Below are 16,689 nucleotides of genomic sequence, written 5' to 3' on the forward strand. Positions count from 1 at the left end.
GTGACTCACGGTCTACCCGTACCCGTACCCGGCCGCACCAGGGTATCGGGTAGGGTACGGGTATCGGGTACCCGGTTGCGACCTCTGCTATAGGGCCAGATGCTTTGATTGTTGTGGCGTCACACGAGCGCCATCCCCTGGCCGCCTTCGCCTTCTGCAGCGCCGAGCGAAGCCACAGAGATCCTCCCCCCTTGTTGTTAAAGCCTTGAAGTAACTTCCGTTACTTGGGGGGCAAAATTGACTGTTAGCTCGCAGTACCTGTGAAGGCCCCCGTACGGCACAATGAGGGGGGTGGGTGGGTGGATGGGTTGGCCAGTACCACGCACGGCCGCTTTTGTCTCCACACACTTGCACCGGGTAAACATTTTTTGAGACGGGGTTGACCTACAGTGGTGGTTCTCAACCGGGAACAATATTCCCAGGCGGGTGCGTGAGGTGCTTTATAAATGTGCGAAATTATATCAGACATGATGAGAGAGTCATTGGTGAATAATCACGTACGAATCTGGCAATATTAAACGACGATAATTGTTGTATTCGTATGGTAGACGAAATAAATTACCTTTCTAAACTGCAGAAAAAACGAATTCAAGCGTCGGCTGGTATAAAGTTGATCATTCGGCAACTTAAAAAATTGTCCTTAAAAATCTGAGAAATGCATTAAGAAACATGAAACTCCACCCAGTCCTACAAAAAAAGGTAAGAACGTTGTTAGGCAGCAGCGAATGGATGTTTACCCCCTCAATCCACGTGAAGACAAGGGTGAGTAAATGTGACAAATTCATGAGCGAGACAGCCAACACAAGCACCTTGTAAGGAACCTAAGCGATTATCTCTTGTCTGTTGAGAAATTAAAACAAATGCCTCGGTCAACTTAATACCACAAATGTAGACATGCAAACACCAACAAAGCCATAAGAAAAGCAAAGGTTAGAAATGACAATTGCAGGAGAGAAAAAAATCCCATGAAAATACATATAAATACAAAAAAAAATTCAAGATCCAGGGTTCAAAAGTGTTGTTTCACCAACTGCTTAGCTTCGGTCCGAGAGCAGAGTTCATTGACGGCGATAAGTCGCCTTGCGGTCGATTGGGACAAAAAAAATCAAGCGTTAGTGGACAAAATGGCAAGTTGGCAAAGTGGACAAAACTTCCAAATTGCAGAACCATCTGCAGATTGAGAATCCCCCAACACACGAAAATGGTTTCTAAAGGCAAATAATTAACAAAGACGTACAACCATTGATATATTGATCACGATACAAATTATACATCTATAAACTTTTTTTCCCAGGTAAAGTCGACTGAGATACATATCACTTTTTAGAAGCGACCTGGCCACAAATGATAGCTCAACGAAGTGGCTTCTGAAAATTTATAGCGGCCAAATACTCTAAAGTCTAAACGCATGTGGATTCTAAATGTGGAGAGGAAAAAACCGGAGGAAAATCCACACGACCACGGAGAGAGAGAGACTTACAAACTCGAAATATACAGCAGGCGTCAAAGTCGGGATCGAACCCACGACTGCCTGTATACCAGGCGAGGGAGTTAACATCTCACCACCGCGGTTATGCCTCCCTTCTCCGCTTTTCCTCCACTTAACCTGCCAGACAGATAGAAGCCTCCTCGCCGAAGCGCAGGTTTAAATTCACGGCACCGAGCGCCATTCGGTATCTGCCGTCACGTCATTTATCGAAGTGGATGAACGTCTTGCTGACAGCGGCGCATCCTAATAAAGCAATTAAAGAACGACAGAGATGCACGCACGTGCATGAGCGCGCACGTGCATGCGCTGCTCCCACATTTCGCTGTATAAGCCATCTCCTGGTTTGCCACGAGATGGGGGTACATCTAAACGTGGGACTCCACCTGCAAGCGAGGTGGCGCGGTGTCTGGGAGGACGATGTGGGCCGGGATAAGCGGCGGTGCGGGATGGAGTTGGGGCGGGAGAGATGGTGGGGGATGGAATGGAGGGGTCCATCACAGTCAGAGCCGGCCCAGCCACTAAGCGACCCTTGCAATTGCAAAGGGCCCCGTGGCCAGCAGAGGGCCCCCTAGAGTCACTGCTAGCTAGTGGGTGAAAAAAATCATACATCAAAGGGGCCTCCAACCAAATTTTGCTTAGGGCCCCCAAAGGTCTAGGGCCGGTTCTGATCACAGTCAAAAGGTCGCGTGTGGTGGAGTAAATTGAGGGTACTGCCACTTCTTCGAAGACGTCTGGCCAGCGGTGAGGAGGAGTAGGCCAAATACACTCATGAAGAGGCTCGTCTGTCATCGGTGGTGTGAGCAAGCATCTCCGATTGGCACGGTTGGCTACGTACGGTGCGAAAGAAGTTCAACACACGTACTGTACATACAAGCATTATCAGAGTGTTTGCACCTTGGCCTGACAGGACTGGGCATGTCAATGATTCCCAGGTGTGTGTGGGGCACAGCTGTTTGGCTTTCATAACACGTGGAGAGATTGACAATGAGATAAAGGCAATACATTTGGCACGGAGTGTAATTTAATCTGTACTATTCGCCATAGAACAACCGGCAACCTGCCATGTGGATGAGCAGACTATGTTCCATGTGTCCTTTTTCATCACCCTGGTTTAATAAAGGATGCAACAACGTTACGGAGTAAGAGTCAAGGCCGTAGCCATGGAGTCAACATTGGGGGGGACCAAATCTTCCAGAGTGTCTGGGGGGTCCCAGCCCAGAAAAATATCTACATTTGAAAACTAATTTCCTGCCTAAAATATAAAAAAATTTCCCTAACACATGGGATGGACTTTTTCTTTATTTTTTACAATAATGTCTAATGGTGTATTGTATTACATTGCTTTGTTTTTACTTTTTTACCATTTCTTGCTTCATTGTATGTAATGGCAGAGATTAGGGATTAATAAAGTACAACCATAACCACAATCATATAAAAAATCTATGCATTGACTTATATGAAGACAAGTCCAGATATTGTGGCCAAGGTTTAGCAAATTGTTTTTTTATTTACATAGCATAGCAATTATTATTACTTTTTAATATTTTTATAGCAATAGATTGGGGGGATATTTTGAGCATATTTGAATATTGGGGGGGGGGGATGTGTCCCCCCAATATTTATTATAACTAGATTTACTACCCGGCTTTGCCCAGGACTTGGATTCACCACGCCCGGCCGCCTTTGTCTCCCCAGTGGCGATGTTCACACACCACACCAGTTGAGGCTGAATCGACCTAGGGGAGGCCCAGGACCGGTTCTAATGAGTGAAGAACAACAACAGATTTGTACTTCTAGATTTGAAACTTTCGTGACTGCAAGGATTCATATTCTTAGGTTTTTTCGGTAAAGTCACGTAGGTAAAAATTTTAAATTAATAAAAGTTAAATAAAATAAAAAAATCACGATGTTTCGGAGGCAACACAAGCTTCCGTCTTCAGGTGGTATTTTACTTTTATTAATTTTAATTTTTTGCCTACGTGACTTTACCGAAAAAACCTAAGAACAGATGTGTAATCCATCGCTGCACTTCGACCTTCAAGCTCAGCGGGCACGGGGTGGGGGCTGGTGGCGGTCGCCGAATGCCACGGACGAGGCAACGTCGCCCCCTGGCGCTCGGTCCGCGTGGAACGCGCGCGTCGCCCCAATGACGAGAGGGCATTTGTTGAGTTGACATTGGACAGCAAGCAGCATCACCACCACCATCATCATCAGCGCGCTCACTCGCAGCTTCACATCGCCGGACCAAACACAATCACCACCGCCGCCGCCGCCTCGATGACGCCCAGCAAACGACAACACGAGCTACTCCAACAACAACAACAACCACAGCAGCGGCTGCAACAACAACGACAACCACAGCAAGGTGCCATGATGTCCAGGTCACTGCCGACGGCCACTCTGTGCGCACTGCTGCTGCTGCTCTGCCTGACGACAGCAGCAGCAGGAGCGGCCAAGATGACAGCCAGCGAGAAGCGAGAGACCGGCGGCGGCGGAGACTGGCGACATCCCATTGGACCGGAAGATCAACAACAACAACAACATCATCATCACAATCATCACTATCAGCAGCAGCGGAACAGAGGGCCGGCTGAATTGCTTCCAGCTCGACACATCAGCAGCAGCAATAACAACAACAACGGCATCATCAGCAGCAGCAGCATCAACAACAACGGCATCATCAGCATCATCAGCAGCAGCAGCGGCATCAGCAGCAGCAGCAGCCGCTGTGACAGGGACACGGATGTCTCCACGATGAGACGGCGAATAATCCGTCCGCAGGACTCGGTGGCTGCCGGGGCGCGCTTCGTGTCCGCGCCGCGGGGCGTGCGACGATGGGGAGGCTGCCTGGCCGCTTGCTGCTCGCACGCAGCCTGCTCGGTGGCTGTCCTACAAGGAGCTCCAGGAGATGATGATGATGATGGTGGTGGTGGTGATGATGGTGATGGTGGTGATGATGATGGACCGGAGCTGAACTGCTACCTCTTCGATTGCCCGCGGGGAGATGATGGACGCAATGTTTGCTCGTTTTCAGCACACCAGGGTTACACGAGTTTTGTGCTCAACGAGAATGGCAGAGGTGGTGGTGATGGTGGTGGTGGTGCTGATGGTGCTGATGATGGTGATGAGAAGGAAGAGGTGGATCAGGAAGATGGGGAGCAGACGCGGGGGAGACATGTGGACGACGGCACTGTCGGTGCGGTGCCCTTCACAATTGTTCTGTGTTACGATTTGTATTTATTTATAATGACCAGCGTGGTGAAGTATGGTTACAACAACAACAGAAATACTCCCACGTGGTTGAGGCCCTTCAACAAATTGTGGGATTGAGAATGGCCTTGAAATAATTGTTTTAATTACACCGTGTATGCTTTGTACGCTATCTAACACCACTGTTGTGTTTTCCAATTTGTATCGTATTCCTAAATGCGGTGTTCGTATGATGTACGCATGGCGGAATTCGACATTGCAGTGTTTGCTTAGCTGTGTGTGTAATGTGGTGTACTCGCACCTTGGGCAGTTTAAAGTAACGGTGTAGTTTGTTCGTCCGACGGTACAGGCTGGGACCTCCGCCGCAGCAACGTGGAATTTCCTCCCATTCAACGAGGTAGAAACACGATTAAGGCGCAGCCCCTGCAATGTCTCTATAGGAGCCTCCAACTACAAACGCTCATTGCCGGGTTAAGCTATTGCGGGGCCTGGAGCACATGTTATGAAGAGGCCCTAAAATAAAATAAAAACATTAAAACACTAATTTTTAACTTGCATAGTAAAGTAATTGTATTTTTTTCGTTTGCTATACAGCCAGATAATACGACAAAACGCTAACCTTAAACACCCAGTCGTCCGTAAAAGTTGAAGGCGGTATAGTACTATAGTAATAGAGCAAGTGCAGAATCACCGAACCGGAATTGATAGCTTGAAAGCATTTGGCGCGTGGGGCCCTGCTACATGTGTAGCTGCTACATGTGTAGCTGCTACATGTGTAGCTGCTACATGTGTAGCTGCTACATGTGTAGCTGCTACATGTGTAGCTGCTACATGTGTAGCTGCTACATGTGTAGCTGCTACATGTGTAGCTGCTACATGTGTAGCTGCTACGGGCCGCACACTTTCAAGGGCCCCCACGCGCTAAATGCTTTCAAGCTATCAATTCTGGTTCAGTGATTCTGCACTTGCTCTATTACTATAGTACTATAACGCTACTGGGATAACCCGGCACTGCAAACGATGGGGGGCAGCTCCAAGGCAGCCGTTGCCCCCGGGCTTGACGCAAGTTTGACACTGCCGACGAGAATACAACAACAACAACAAAAGAGAGAGACTTTTAAAGTTGCGGTCAAAGGCCCCTTCGTCATAGCTCGACTGTGACGTCAATGCACTTGGCGCAGTTGCGTTGGGGCGATAACGTCGTGGGCGGTGTCGTGATGACGTCATAGGAGCTGCGATGACGTCACAGGAGCTGCAATGACGCTCGTGATTTTTTTTCTTTCTAAAAGTATATATTTTTGTTTAAAGCATGGTCACGCAATTGACCCCCATGACCGACATGGCGCGGGGAGGCCTTCATCCAGCAGTGGATGGATCAAGGGCTTCTTGACATTTCGTTATTAACATGACCAGTTTTTGTTGTTGTGGATTTGCTGTGGGATGTATGTGATTGTGCGACCCAATGGTGATCGTGATTGTGACAGGTGATTGTGTGCCCACGGGTGATCGGAGAGCGGTGGCGAAGCGGTTCGCGCGCTGCGCTACGAACCCGGCGACCCGAGGTCGATTCCCCCAGTGACGAATATCTGAACCGGTCCAGGGCCTAACCTAGGTCGACTCAGCCTCAAATGAGTACCTGGTGCGGTGTGTAAACATCGCCACTGGGGAAACAAAGGCGGTCGGGGGTGGTGCTGGTCACCCACTCCTGTGTGTACGGTGCAGGCATTCATAGGTGCTCGCTAACAGCACTTGCCCCAACAGTCTGTTAAGGCTACACGGGGGATATTTGTCTCTTTTTCTATGGGTGATTGCGTGTACTTTTGTGCCCATGAGTGATTGTGTGTGATATACAATGTCCCCTTACGTGATTGTGTCTGATTAGGTGTGCCATGAGTGATTTTGTGCCGCAGTGTGGGATTTCGTGTGATCGTGAGTCGAGTGATTGCGTGTCTGTGATTGTGTGGACCGTGTGTGATTGCGTGGCTGTGAGCGTGTGCGAATGTGTGCCAGCGTGTGCCCACTTGCATTCACGTGGAGGGTGGGTGTCCTATCCCCTGTGCCAGATAAAGACAAGCCACCGCAGGCCCAGGCGGGTGCTGACGTGATGCTTCGCGTGCCCGAGAGCGACGCCACCCTGAGCGGGCTGGGCAGCGTAGACGACCACGGCATCACGGCGTACCGCTGGAGGCTGCTCAGTGGAGATCCCTCCTTGCAGATGGCGGTCCGCACATGCCACCCACACGCAAACTACGGTCACCCTCGCAGCAGCGGCGGCGGCGGCAGTTTTTGGCTCGCCATCGAACAAAGACGGTCACTGCATCGTGCGCTTTCAGATGCGCTTCTGGAACGCTCTTCCTTCCGATATTAGGAAGCCACTCATTTCTTTAAAAGTGTTTTTGGTATTTAGTTTGTTGTCCTTCCCCCGCACCTCCGATTAGCACGGTTGGCTACATATGGTGCGAAAGAAGTTCAACATATACACATATGCCGGCCAAATGACTGACATAATCAAAAGGCCCAAATTACCAAGCGGGTCAACTACAACACGCTTAAATATGTAATGGATAAGGGTTAAGTGTTGTAGAGTTTACCGGAACAAAAATATTAATATTCACAACCCCCAATGCTTTTTATCATGGATGTTGGCTATCAACAACAAGGCAACTCCTATGACTAATTGGGCATGGGACGCAAGCGTAGGATTGATCACCCTGTCGCTGGCCGCCTTTGGGGAGGGTGTATAGTGTGAAAGGCCGAAACACCATAGGAACCAAAGGTTCACTACTGACGATGCGCTCTCCAAATTTCACCAGGCTCACTGTTCATGAACTCTTGGAAGTGCTGGCACAATTGATAGTAACATCTCATCCTGTGTTCTTGAAATCAATGTATGTATGTACGTTGAACTTCTTTCGTACACAGTCAACCACCCTGGACCATATGGGATACGTGCTTAAAGGAAAGGAGGCAGACTTTCAAAGAACATATGACCCATTCCTGAACAACTCACTTTACATTCAGAATCTTTATTTAGACTGGAGGAACCCGATGAGCTAATGAAGCTCTTTTTCTCAGATGTCAAATATGGGCAGGTGAGAAAGTTACTTAAACTGTCCTCATGTCTGAAACCCTCATGCCCTGTGTGACCAGGACACACACTGTAGAATATACCATGTGTCAGAAATGTGAATTAAAAAAAAATCTATCTCCGTATTGGCACCGTTGCAAGAACGTACAATAACGTCGCTGCCTTGTGCGTTACGATGGTTCGTGTTGTGCAGAGCTCGGAAGATGGACAGCTGAAGCTGTCTGGCCTCAGGGAGGGTGTGTACGTGATTCGTCTCACCGTCACGGACACGGCAAACCAGCAGGGATCGGACGAAGTTACCATCACCGTGCTCCCCTCGCCCGCCCACACGGACGTGCCTTCGCACGATCCGCCCGAGCCTGCGTTGCCTGCCAAAGCACCTACAGGTTCAGTAGAAGCCGGATAATTATCATGCCGTATATATGCACTGGGGTCGCCCAGAGAGGCCGGTGTCAGAGCAGGCAATTTGCTCCCCAGTCATACACAACCGGTCTGTTTTTTTTGTCGCTAACGAAGAAGGAGGCCCCACACAGCAGTCTGCGCAAGGCCTCCAGCCCCAGGCCTCCGGGAATCTCTGGGCTGGGCTACAGAGAGCCCCATTTCATTCTTTGCACCAGGGCCGGATGCCAACCATGCTATGCCATCGCCGTGTGTTGTTCGGTATGAAATGATGTCCGGCGTTTTGTTCCACGTGCTGGAGCTTCTTCAGGAGCTCAATTCAACGTAGCAAAACTTTGGACATCATGCCGAACAACACACTGCACAGCCCGAAAACACTTCAGATATAAGCACACACACGTGGCCTTGCTCCCAAGGAGTGTGTGCTTCTACTTAACAGTAATCGTCGGGTCGTATTGGCTATGGTATGGTATTGACAAGGTTGAAGGCACTGTCGCTTAATTGACTGCCTTGCCGATGTGTACAATGTGTGACATCATTGCGCTCATGGCAACTAAGTGCAGCTCAGTGCATTTGTTTCCCTCCCATATCAAAGGTTATGGGGCTCTCAGTGTTTACCAAAGCCACTGAATGGGGCCTTTGCAACCCGATGTGCGCCTTCACCTGGCAGTCAGGTCGTAGGTCGAATGCTGTACGTGTGCCCCCCCCCCTCCCTAGCAAAGATTATTGGACGTGACAAAAGGGCACTGTCATCTGCAGCTGGCCTAGTGTACACCAATGCAGAAAATACTGAACGTTTACAGCCCTTTGTCAGTTCAATAGTGGGTGGTCTCTCCACACCATGCCAGTCATGTTTGTTGTTTCTATGTATGTTGAGCTCTTTGTTGCACCGTACGTAGCCAATCGTGCGAATCGCCATACTAATGACCATACTTCACCACAATCGTCAGTGTGGGTTGGTGAAGGCAGGGGGGCCCGGGACCGGTTCAGATGTCACCTGCGACATTGACGTGAGCTGCGGCCGGCAATCGAACTCAAGATGGTCGGGTGCTAAACACTATCCCGACAGACGTATGTACCATTATTACTATTTTAAACCCACAGTAGTTGAAACCTTCAACCTGCACTGACGGATTTGGTGAAGTATGGTCAAGCAACCCCCATGACTGATACGGCATGCATGGGGAGGCTTCATCCAGCAGTGGGTTGACGGAGGGCTATAATTTAATCTTAATTTTGGAGCTTTCGCGACTGCGGGAATTATTCTTTGGTTCTTTCGGTTAAGTCACGTCTAAAGATAAAATAATAAATTAAAATAATGGCATATTACGACGTTTCGATTGCAACACAAGCAATCATCATCATGCCTGATGATTATCTTTATCATCATGCCTGATGATGATTGCTTGTGTTGCAATCGAAACGTCGTAATATGCCATTATTTTAATTTATTATTTTATCTTTAGACGTGACTTAACCGAAAGAACCAAAGAATAAGGCTATAATTTACATTGAACTATTTTAAGAAAATAGCGAAAATGTCCAGCATCTGTTTTCATACTCTTTGATTTTGTCCTCAATTGTCCCCAGTGGCCCAAGATGTGCACAACATCTCGGAGAAGATGTATCAGCAGCCCTTCCAAGCACAGCAGCCTCTCTCCAGTAAGCCGAGCAGCATTCACTCAGCTGTTGTAAGCACATAGTAGCCAAACCGAGGTAACATAATTCACGTGGATGATGGCTGTTTGTTTATATTTTGTAGAGCGCCTCCACTCAAGCCACTGAAAAAACGGTGACAATACAATAATTTTTAGATGTATGTTTTTCCTCTCGAGACCGGGAGATCGATGATCGATGTTCGGTTGCCCGGTTGATGGCATTCGCCGTGATTTCTCACTTAGCAGAGTGGGCCACGTGAAGGCTGCCATCTTCCACTCAGAAATGTTTTGATGGCAGGGGCGTACCAGGATTGAGGATTGAACGACAGCAGTAGAGGGTAGGGGAGGGACGGGAAGGAGTGGAGGGGCTAGGGGAGGTAAGAGGAAGAGAATGGCCAATAGAGGTGCAGGAGGAAAATATGTCCAAAACAAAACCCAAGCTTAGAATGGAATTACACTCTAAATGTCCACACAGATGGGTTACAAAACCTGTTTGAATCTGTAACGCCATCTCATGAGCACCCCCTACCGTCGTGGGGGTGTGGGGGGTGCTGGAGGGGACTGAACCCCCCCTCCCCACTGCAGAAGGCTCAGCCCCCCCCGCCCCCCACCTACTTCTAACTTCCCTTAGACAAGGCTTTGAGGCCTTCCCTAGTCTACACAGGGGTAGAGAGCTCGAGCAGACTGCACGACTCAAGGAGATCATTTCCCATTAACGTTTCATTTAGAGTTCATGCCCACTTGAGTTTTTGTATCGCCCCCCCCCCCAACTTTAAACAAGGGCACCACTGCAGGGTTGGCAGCAAATGTACGCGCTCCATCCCCAACCATTGCCTCCCAAGTGCTGGATTACAGACGTGTGCATGTGTGTGTATGTGCCACCATCCCGCCGGATCTAACACGGTCCTCATCGGAAGCGAGAGTTTTGTGACGCGAGAATCTGGTCACCTGGAACTGCAACGGGCGACAAAGAACTGCGCGTGGGTTTGTACTTCGTTCGGATTATCTCTGATGTGAGACATTCATAGATAATTATCGCTGGGTGGACAGGGCAGAGTTCTTTCGCTGAATTTGGATTGCAGCGCAGAGCGGTTTTGTCTTTTGTGGTGTAATTCACAGTGATCTATGTGTGTGTGTGTGTTGTGCGTATTGCAGTTCACACTAACCCCGGTGCCACGCAGAAGCAAGTGGATGCTGTTTATGTCGCACCAGAGTCTAGTAAGTTCAACTTTTGGAACACTCATTGCATACGGTTCAGTAGTGCTGACGAGTGAATCAGTGGGTGAAGTTCATGGGAGCTGTAACCGTTGTAATAACGATAGAAGAGTGATATGGAGGTGACTGACTGCTGGTGAGATAGTGACAGTAGTGAATCAATCGCTGATGAAGTTCATGGGAGCTGTAACCATGGTAATAGTGATAGGAGAGTAATGGTGACTCCCTGTGCGTGTGTGGCTTTGTGGGGAGCGGTGGCGCAGCGGTTAGCACGCTGCGCTACGAACCTGGCGAGCCGAGTTCGATTCCCACTCGCGGCCAACACCAGTGACGATCATCTGAGTCGGGAGGCAAAGGCGGCCGGGCGTGGCGCTGGCCACCCACCCCCTCGTCTGCCATGGCCAGCCTTCATAGGTGCTGCTCGCTAACAGCACTTGCCCCAGCAGTCTATGTGAAGGCTATACGGGGGATCTTTGTCTTTGTGTGAGCAGGTGCGGTGCTGCCACTGGCGCTGGGCCTCGCCGTGACGGTGCTGCTTCTCGTGATGCTGGGCGGCCGATTCTTCGTCGCTCGGAAGCGGCTCAAGAAAGGACGACCGCTCGTGTCCGAAGAGTCGGACTATCTCATCAACGGCATGTACCTCTGACGGCGCGCGCACGTCTCTCGCATCGCCCGCCCTCCTCACACGTCAACTAGTTTTTTCCGCTTTTGTGTTTTGTGTCAGGGTTTTCGTTGTTGTTTTTTTTCGTTGTAACAGTTTCTGTTTTGAATCACTTAAATTGTACGCGTTTAATTGCGACCTCCCGCTGCATCGTGTGTGAGCCGCGGTCTAGCATGCCTAAAGCACCAGGCAACTGGGTCAGTAATTCCCACCGGTTTGATCCGTAATCCCCAACAGCATAGCTACAATAGCAGAATTGTTATTTCCTTAACCAGGCTATAGCGCTTTTAACTCAAAGCGTGTGCGCCCATCGGCAAATTATGGGTGAGAGATAGCGCGTTGGATCGGCGAACGATATCAGTTGGGAAACTCGCAACACATTGCATAGAATCGCCGGAGAATCGATGAATGCAGATTCGTATATACATATTGCGTGCCGTGGTGTCCACGTGACCCCCAGAAAGCCACCGGAGGCCACTGCAGTCACCACATTGTTCAGAGAGGAGAACCGATTGTTGAGTCGAAATGCGTTCCCCGGATCGTCACAATTTCATCGGATTACCGGCAGGGTCAATCGTTACATCCCTAGGTCAAGTCCGCCCAGAGTGGCGGTGGGGGGGGAGGGTCCATGTGGCATTTTGCCCTCGGCCTCTCGCCCCGAGCCTCTGTGGCTTCCTCTGGGTGACCGTGTCCCGAGCGTATCTTTGAGCAGCTCTCGTTTATACCCCCACTGCTTTGTCAGCACCGCACTTGGTACTCCGCACAGGTTTTTAGCGTGAAGCAGGTCTATCGCTGGGGGGATTTCACCACCTCACCGGGCCATGTCTAGGAACGTGTGTATCCGAATTAACGAGCACTGAATTGCGTCCCTCATGTGGAAAATAACGGTTATAAGTATGCAAAGGAACTTATCAATTTAATTGAAAACAATACTTTAAAACAAAGCAAAAAAACCTTGAAAGTCCTGGGATTCTGAGTGGACGATTTTGTAACTGGTGGGCTCGGTCGGACCTGGCAGCAAAGGTACCTGGTGGCAGTGTTTTTTCATGCATCGTTTGTGAACGTGAACAACGGTGTCCGTGATTGCGTTGCCACCAGCAGCCTTGTATGCTCCCGGCGATGTATTTATCACAAGGTACGCTCCCTCTCGTCGCCTGGCTTCTCCAAGTTTCCGTAACATTGCTCGATTCCAGACAGAGGTAGATTCATCCCTGCCGTGTCATCATTAGTGATCTTCGTTGCAGGCTGCTTTGCATGATAAGCCTGTGATCAAACATGATTCTTTCTATTCGACTGGGTGATATATAAAAAACATACATATATATATTCAGCTCTCGAAGGTATTTAGTCTACTCTTCCACAGTGGCCAGATGTCTTGGAGGCGGTGTGAGTACCCACACTTTACCCCACCACACACCACCTGTCAACTAACTAACAGTCTGGCTGGACACCACGGCCGCGACTGGGGAAAATATAAAAGTAATTTTTATTTCGCTTCGTGGCACTGGTACCTGGGCATTCATTCTCACGTGACCTCATTTCTTGAGCTTACCAGGGATGTAACAGCGCATAGATTAGACTATCTTTTATATAACGAGTTCACGTGAACCCTGACACTAACTATAAACCGCTACATTCAATGGAGCGGGGGAAAAAAAAAGACTCGACTCTTGAATCGAAGTGTGACCTCAAATCGCAACAATTCGCCACCTTGACAGAGGGTAGGAGGAATCCTTATGAACGATCCTGGCCCTGGAACGTGTGGTGCTGTGGCTCCTTCTATGTCATCAGTGTCGACGGGGACCCAGTTGCTGTGAATGCCAAAGCTTGAAAGGACAGGTCTCCTGATCCGCGGAGGTATTCGCGGTTGTGCTCTACAGCTCTCCGTTGTGTCTTCGGGTTGTACCGCGCGTTTTGCGTGGCACGATGTCCGACTCTCAGCACGTGGAGCGAAATGTAATGTCGCACATCGCGCCGAACAGCAAGAGGTACGACAGCTGTGCAGACTCGAGAAATTGCCGTCGGTAAAGTTGCTCAGTAGCTCTGTGCAGCTTCAGGGCTGAGTGGGACGACACGCATTTCTAAAAGTGTGTTTTAATGGAGTGGAAAATCTCTTTTTCTCCTCTATTCACACCAGAACCAAAGTTTGCGAACTGAACTCCGTGTTTGATAAAGCTGCTGCGTTAATGCACTTAAAAAGTTGGGGTAAAGACGATATGTGTTTTTATACGTATAATTTATAATGTAAATCGCAAGCATATCAATGCATTACAATTTCTAAGAATGCATTTCCTAACGTCGATCTACAGTTGGGTAAATTGTTCGACCACAAAATGTTGGCAACTTGTATCGAGAATGGCAAGACGGAAAAGCAACGGTTTTGAAATGAGTTGTTGTAGAACGCTAAGTTACTTCAATCAATCCAAGGAGGCAGCGATAGTCGCTGTGTGGATCGCAGCGACACCGCCAGGATGTTGCATGGATGGCGCGTCCGTCAGTGATGCGTTGTTTGATCGTTTTGACTTCACCGCAGTCGCAGTTCGGCGATTCTTTCAACGTCCGTTTGTGGAAGGTGTACGCGCGTTTCCCAGTTGTATGTACGCCTGTTGAAATTCTTTCGCACCGTACGTAGCCAACCGTGCTAATCAGAGGTGCGGGAGAAGGACAACAAACTAAACACAATAAGCAGTTCTAAAGAAATTCGTTTTCAAACGAGATGATTTAAAAGTGCATAGCTCCCAGTTGCTTCCTAATATCGGAAGGAAGAGCGTTCCAGACGGCCACAGAAGCGCATCCGAACGCGTGCGATGTGGCGACCAGTCTTTGTTCCATGGCTTATCCAAAAAAGCTGCTGCTGCTGCTGTGGCGAGGGCGAGAATGAAGCTGCGTTCGAGCGTTGTTCAGCGCGGTCCACAAGTTAAATTTCGATTTAAAGCTTTCGTGACTGCAGTGATTCATCTTCTTGGTTTTTTCGGTAGAGTCACGTGACCATACCGAAAGAACCAAGAAAAAAGACACAAGAGAGAGACGGTACCGGGCACAGTCGGCTCCTCGATGAGGCTTTTTTCGTTTTGCCACGTCGCCGAGTGTCGAGGTGTACTCTTTGGTTTTTTCGGTAAAGTCACGTAGGTAAAAAATTAAAATAAATTAAGTCACGACGTTTCGGGCGCAACACAAGCGTCCTTCTTCAGGTGAGGACAACTTAGCGAAAGCACACCGCTTAAGTGTTAAGCGGTGTGCTTTCGCTTGTGTTGCGCCCGAAACGTCGTGATTTAATTTATTTTAATTTTTTTGCCTACGTGACTTTACCGAAAAAACCAAAGAGTATGAATCCTTGCAGTCACGAAAACTTCAAATCTAGAATGTCGAGGTGTAGACAACGCCGACGCCGCAACATACGATGCAAACTCTACTCAACTCAGTCGGGGGAGGGGAGGGGGGGGGAGATCCTCAGATATTTTTTCCCGAATAATTTTAGATGTTTCGCGTGCTTTTGGTTTGCAGTATCATAATCATCATTATCAGGCTATAGCGGTTTAACTCAAAGTGTTCGTCGTTAAACCCAGTGCTCCTCGTTGCGTCCGCACGACGGGCAATTAAATTGCAAACGTCATGCGTTAATTTTAAAGACATTAGGGACGGTATATGATAGGTTGCAGCGGGTTACAGAAGAGAGTGAAATATACGCTCATGTTTTTTTTTTAATAACAAGGTGAATATTTGTTGGAGAGTACAGCCTCATAATGTGAGTGTTTAAGGTATTTTGTTGATAACACTGTTACATGACATCTTCGCTCAATTCTGTTCATCAAAGGGGGAAGTGACACATGCATATTCTGCCATCAGTTCGTCGACATACTTCATTCATAATCGACGTGTGAATTAATGTCCGGGCTGGGTTTTTTCATTTAACCTGTATTGGCCTTGAAATCGAGACATATGCACGAAGCGATATAAGGTAACATGCACGCGCACTGCCTACAGCTGAAAGTGTAGATATACTGAAGTGCAGTTGATGATTTACCAATTAAAATGCCCGTATACAATGATGAATGTCATAAAGCAAAGAACATTTCAATTTGCGTCAACGTGTCTTCAAAACTTACGTGTTATAACAAATTTGCTATTTATTGCGTGTGTAATGTCTTATTTAATATTTATTAATACCCAAATAATAATTTTAAAAAAAGCGCGCACAAATGGTACGTGTCCAATTCAGCCTGTATAGTTGCATACTTCCATTAAAATGTATTTGGTGTATTGTGTCCCTCGTCATTTAACACAAAACATTCTATTAACTCGCACGTTTGATTTTTCTGCTGCTCGTTGGCACACATGCCATTGCATGACAACAGATATGGACTGTTCACAGAAGAGTTGGAAGACAGAAGGTCGAGATACGATTGTATTCTCACATGCGAGATAGGAGGTGTATCGAAATGATTCTAAATATATTTAGAGAAGATGGCAGAGGTGCAATGAATTCGAAGAGATGTACAGAAGTACAAGCAAGTGGACCTCGGAATCTTTACTTATCCTGGATAAATCCGATGAGCTATTGAAGTATATTCTTAGGTTTTTTCGGTAAAGTCACGTAGGTAAAAAATTTAAATTAATAAAAGTAAAATAAATAAAATAAAAATCACGACGTTTCGATAGCTGTATCTTACTTGATACAGCTATCGTGCTGTGATGGTTCCACCTGAAGATGGAAGCTTGTGTTGCCTCCGAAACGCCGTGATTTTTATTTTATTTTACTTTTATTAATTCTAATTTTTTACCTACGTGACTTTACCGAAAAAACCTAAGAATATGAATCCTTGCAGTCACGAAAGCTTCAAATCTAGAGCTATTGAAGCTCTTCTTCGCAGATGTCCAGCAGGGGCACGTGATCAGAAAGTTATCTGCAGCAGTACCGCACAGGACAGCGCTTATTGGCATAATTTTTAGCCAAGAACTCCACCCCCCA

The 16,689-nt window shown here is 48.0% G+C and overlaps 1 protein-coding gene across 1 annotated transcript; it reads left to right on the forward strand.

Moving 5' to 3' along the window:
* The first annotated feature begins 1,842 nt into the window (after window positions 1–1,842).
* LRP11 (LDL receptor related protein 11) lies at window positions 1,843–15,978 on the forward strand. The gene is made up of 7 exons (XM_078867360.1): window positions 1,843–1,958; window positions 3,532–4,685; window positions 6,763–6,920; window positions 7,981–8,173; window positions 9,777–9,848; window positions 11,000–11,062; window positions 11,551–15,978. Exons 1-7 carry the CDS (start codon window positions 1,843–1,845, stop codon window positions 11,703–11,705), a joined length of 1,911 nt encoding a protein of 636 aa, XP_078723486.1. The 3' UTR covers window positions 11,706–15,978.
* The last annotated feature ends 711 nt before the right edge of the window (window positions 15,979–16,689 follow it).

This window comes from Lampetra fluviatilis, chromosome 23 (genome assembly GCF_964198595.1).
Source record: "Lampetra fluviatilis chromosome 23, kcLamFluv1.1, whole genome shotgun sequence".
Classification (NCBI taxonomy): Eukaryota; Metazoa; Chordata; class Hyperoartia; order Petromyzontiformes; family Petromyzontidae; genus Lampetra; species Lampetra fluviatilis.

Coding starts and splice junctions, on each gene's coding strand:
- LRP11 (XM_078867360.1), top strand. CDS start 1,843: ATGGGGGTACATCTAAACGTGGGACTCCACCTGCAAGCGAGGTGGCGC. Junction 4,686..6,762: donor TGTGGACGACGGCACTGTCG/GTGCGGTGCCCT, acceptor CCCCTGTGCCAG/ATAAAGACAAGCCACCGCAG. Junction 8,174..9,776: donor GCCTGCCAAAGCACCTACAG/GTTCAGTAGAAG, acceptor AATTGTCCCCAG/TGGCCCAAGATGTGCACAAC.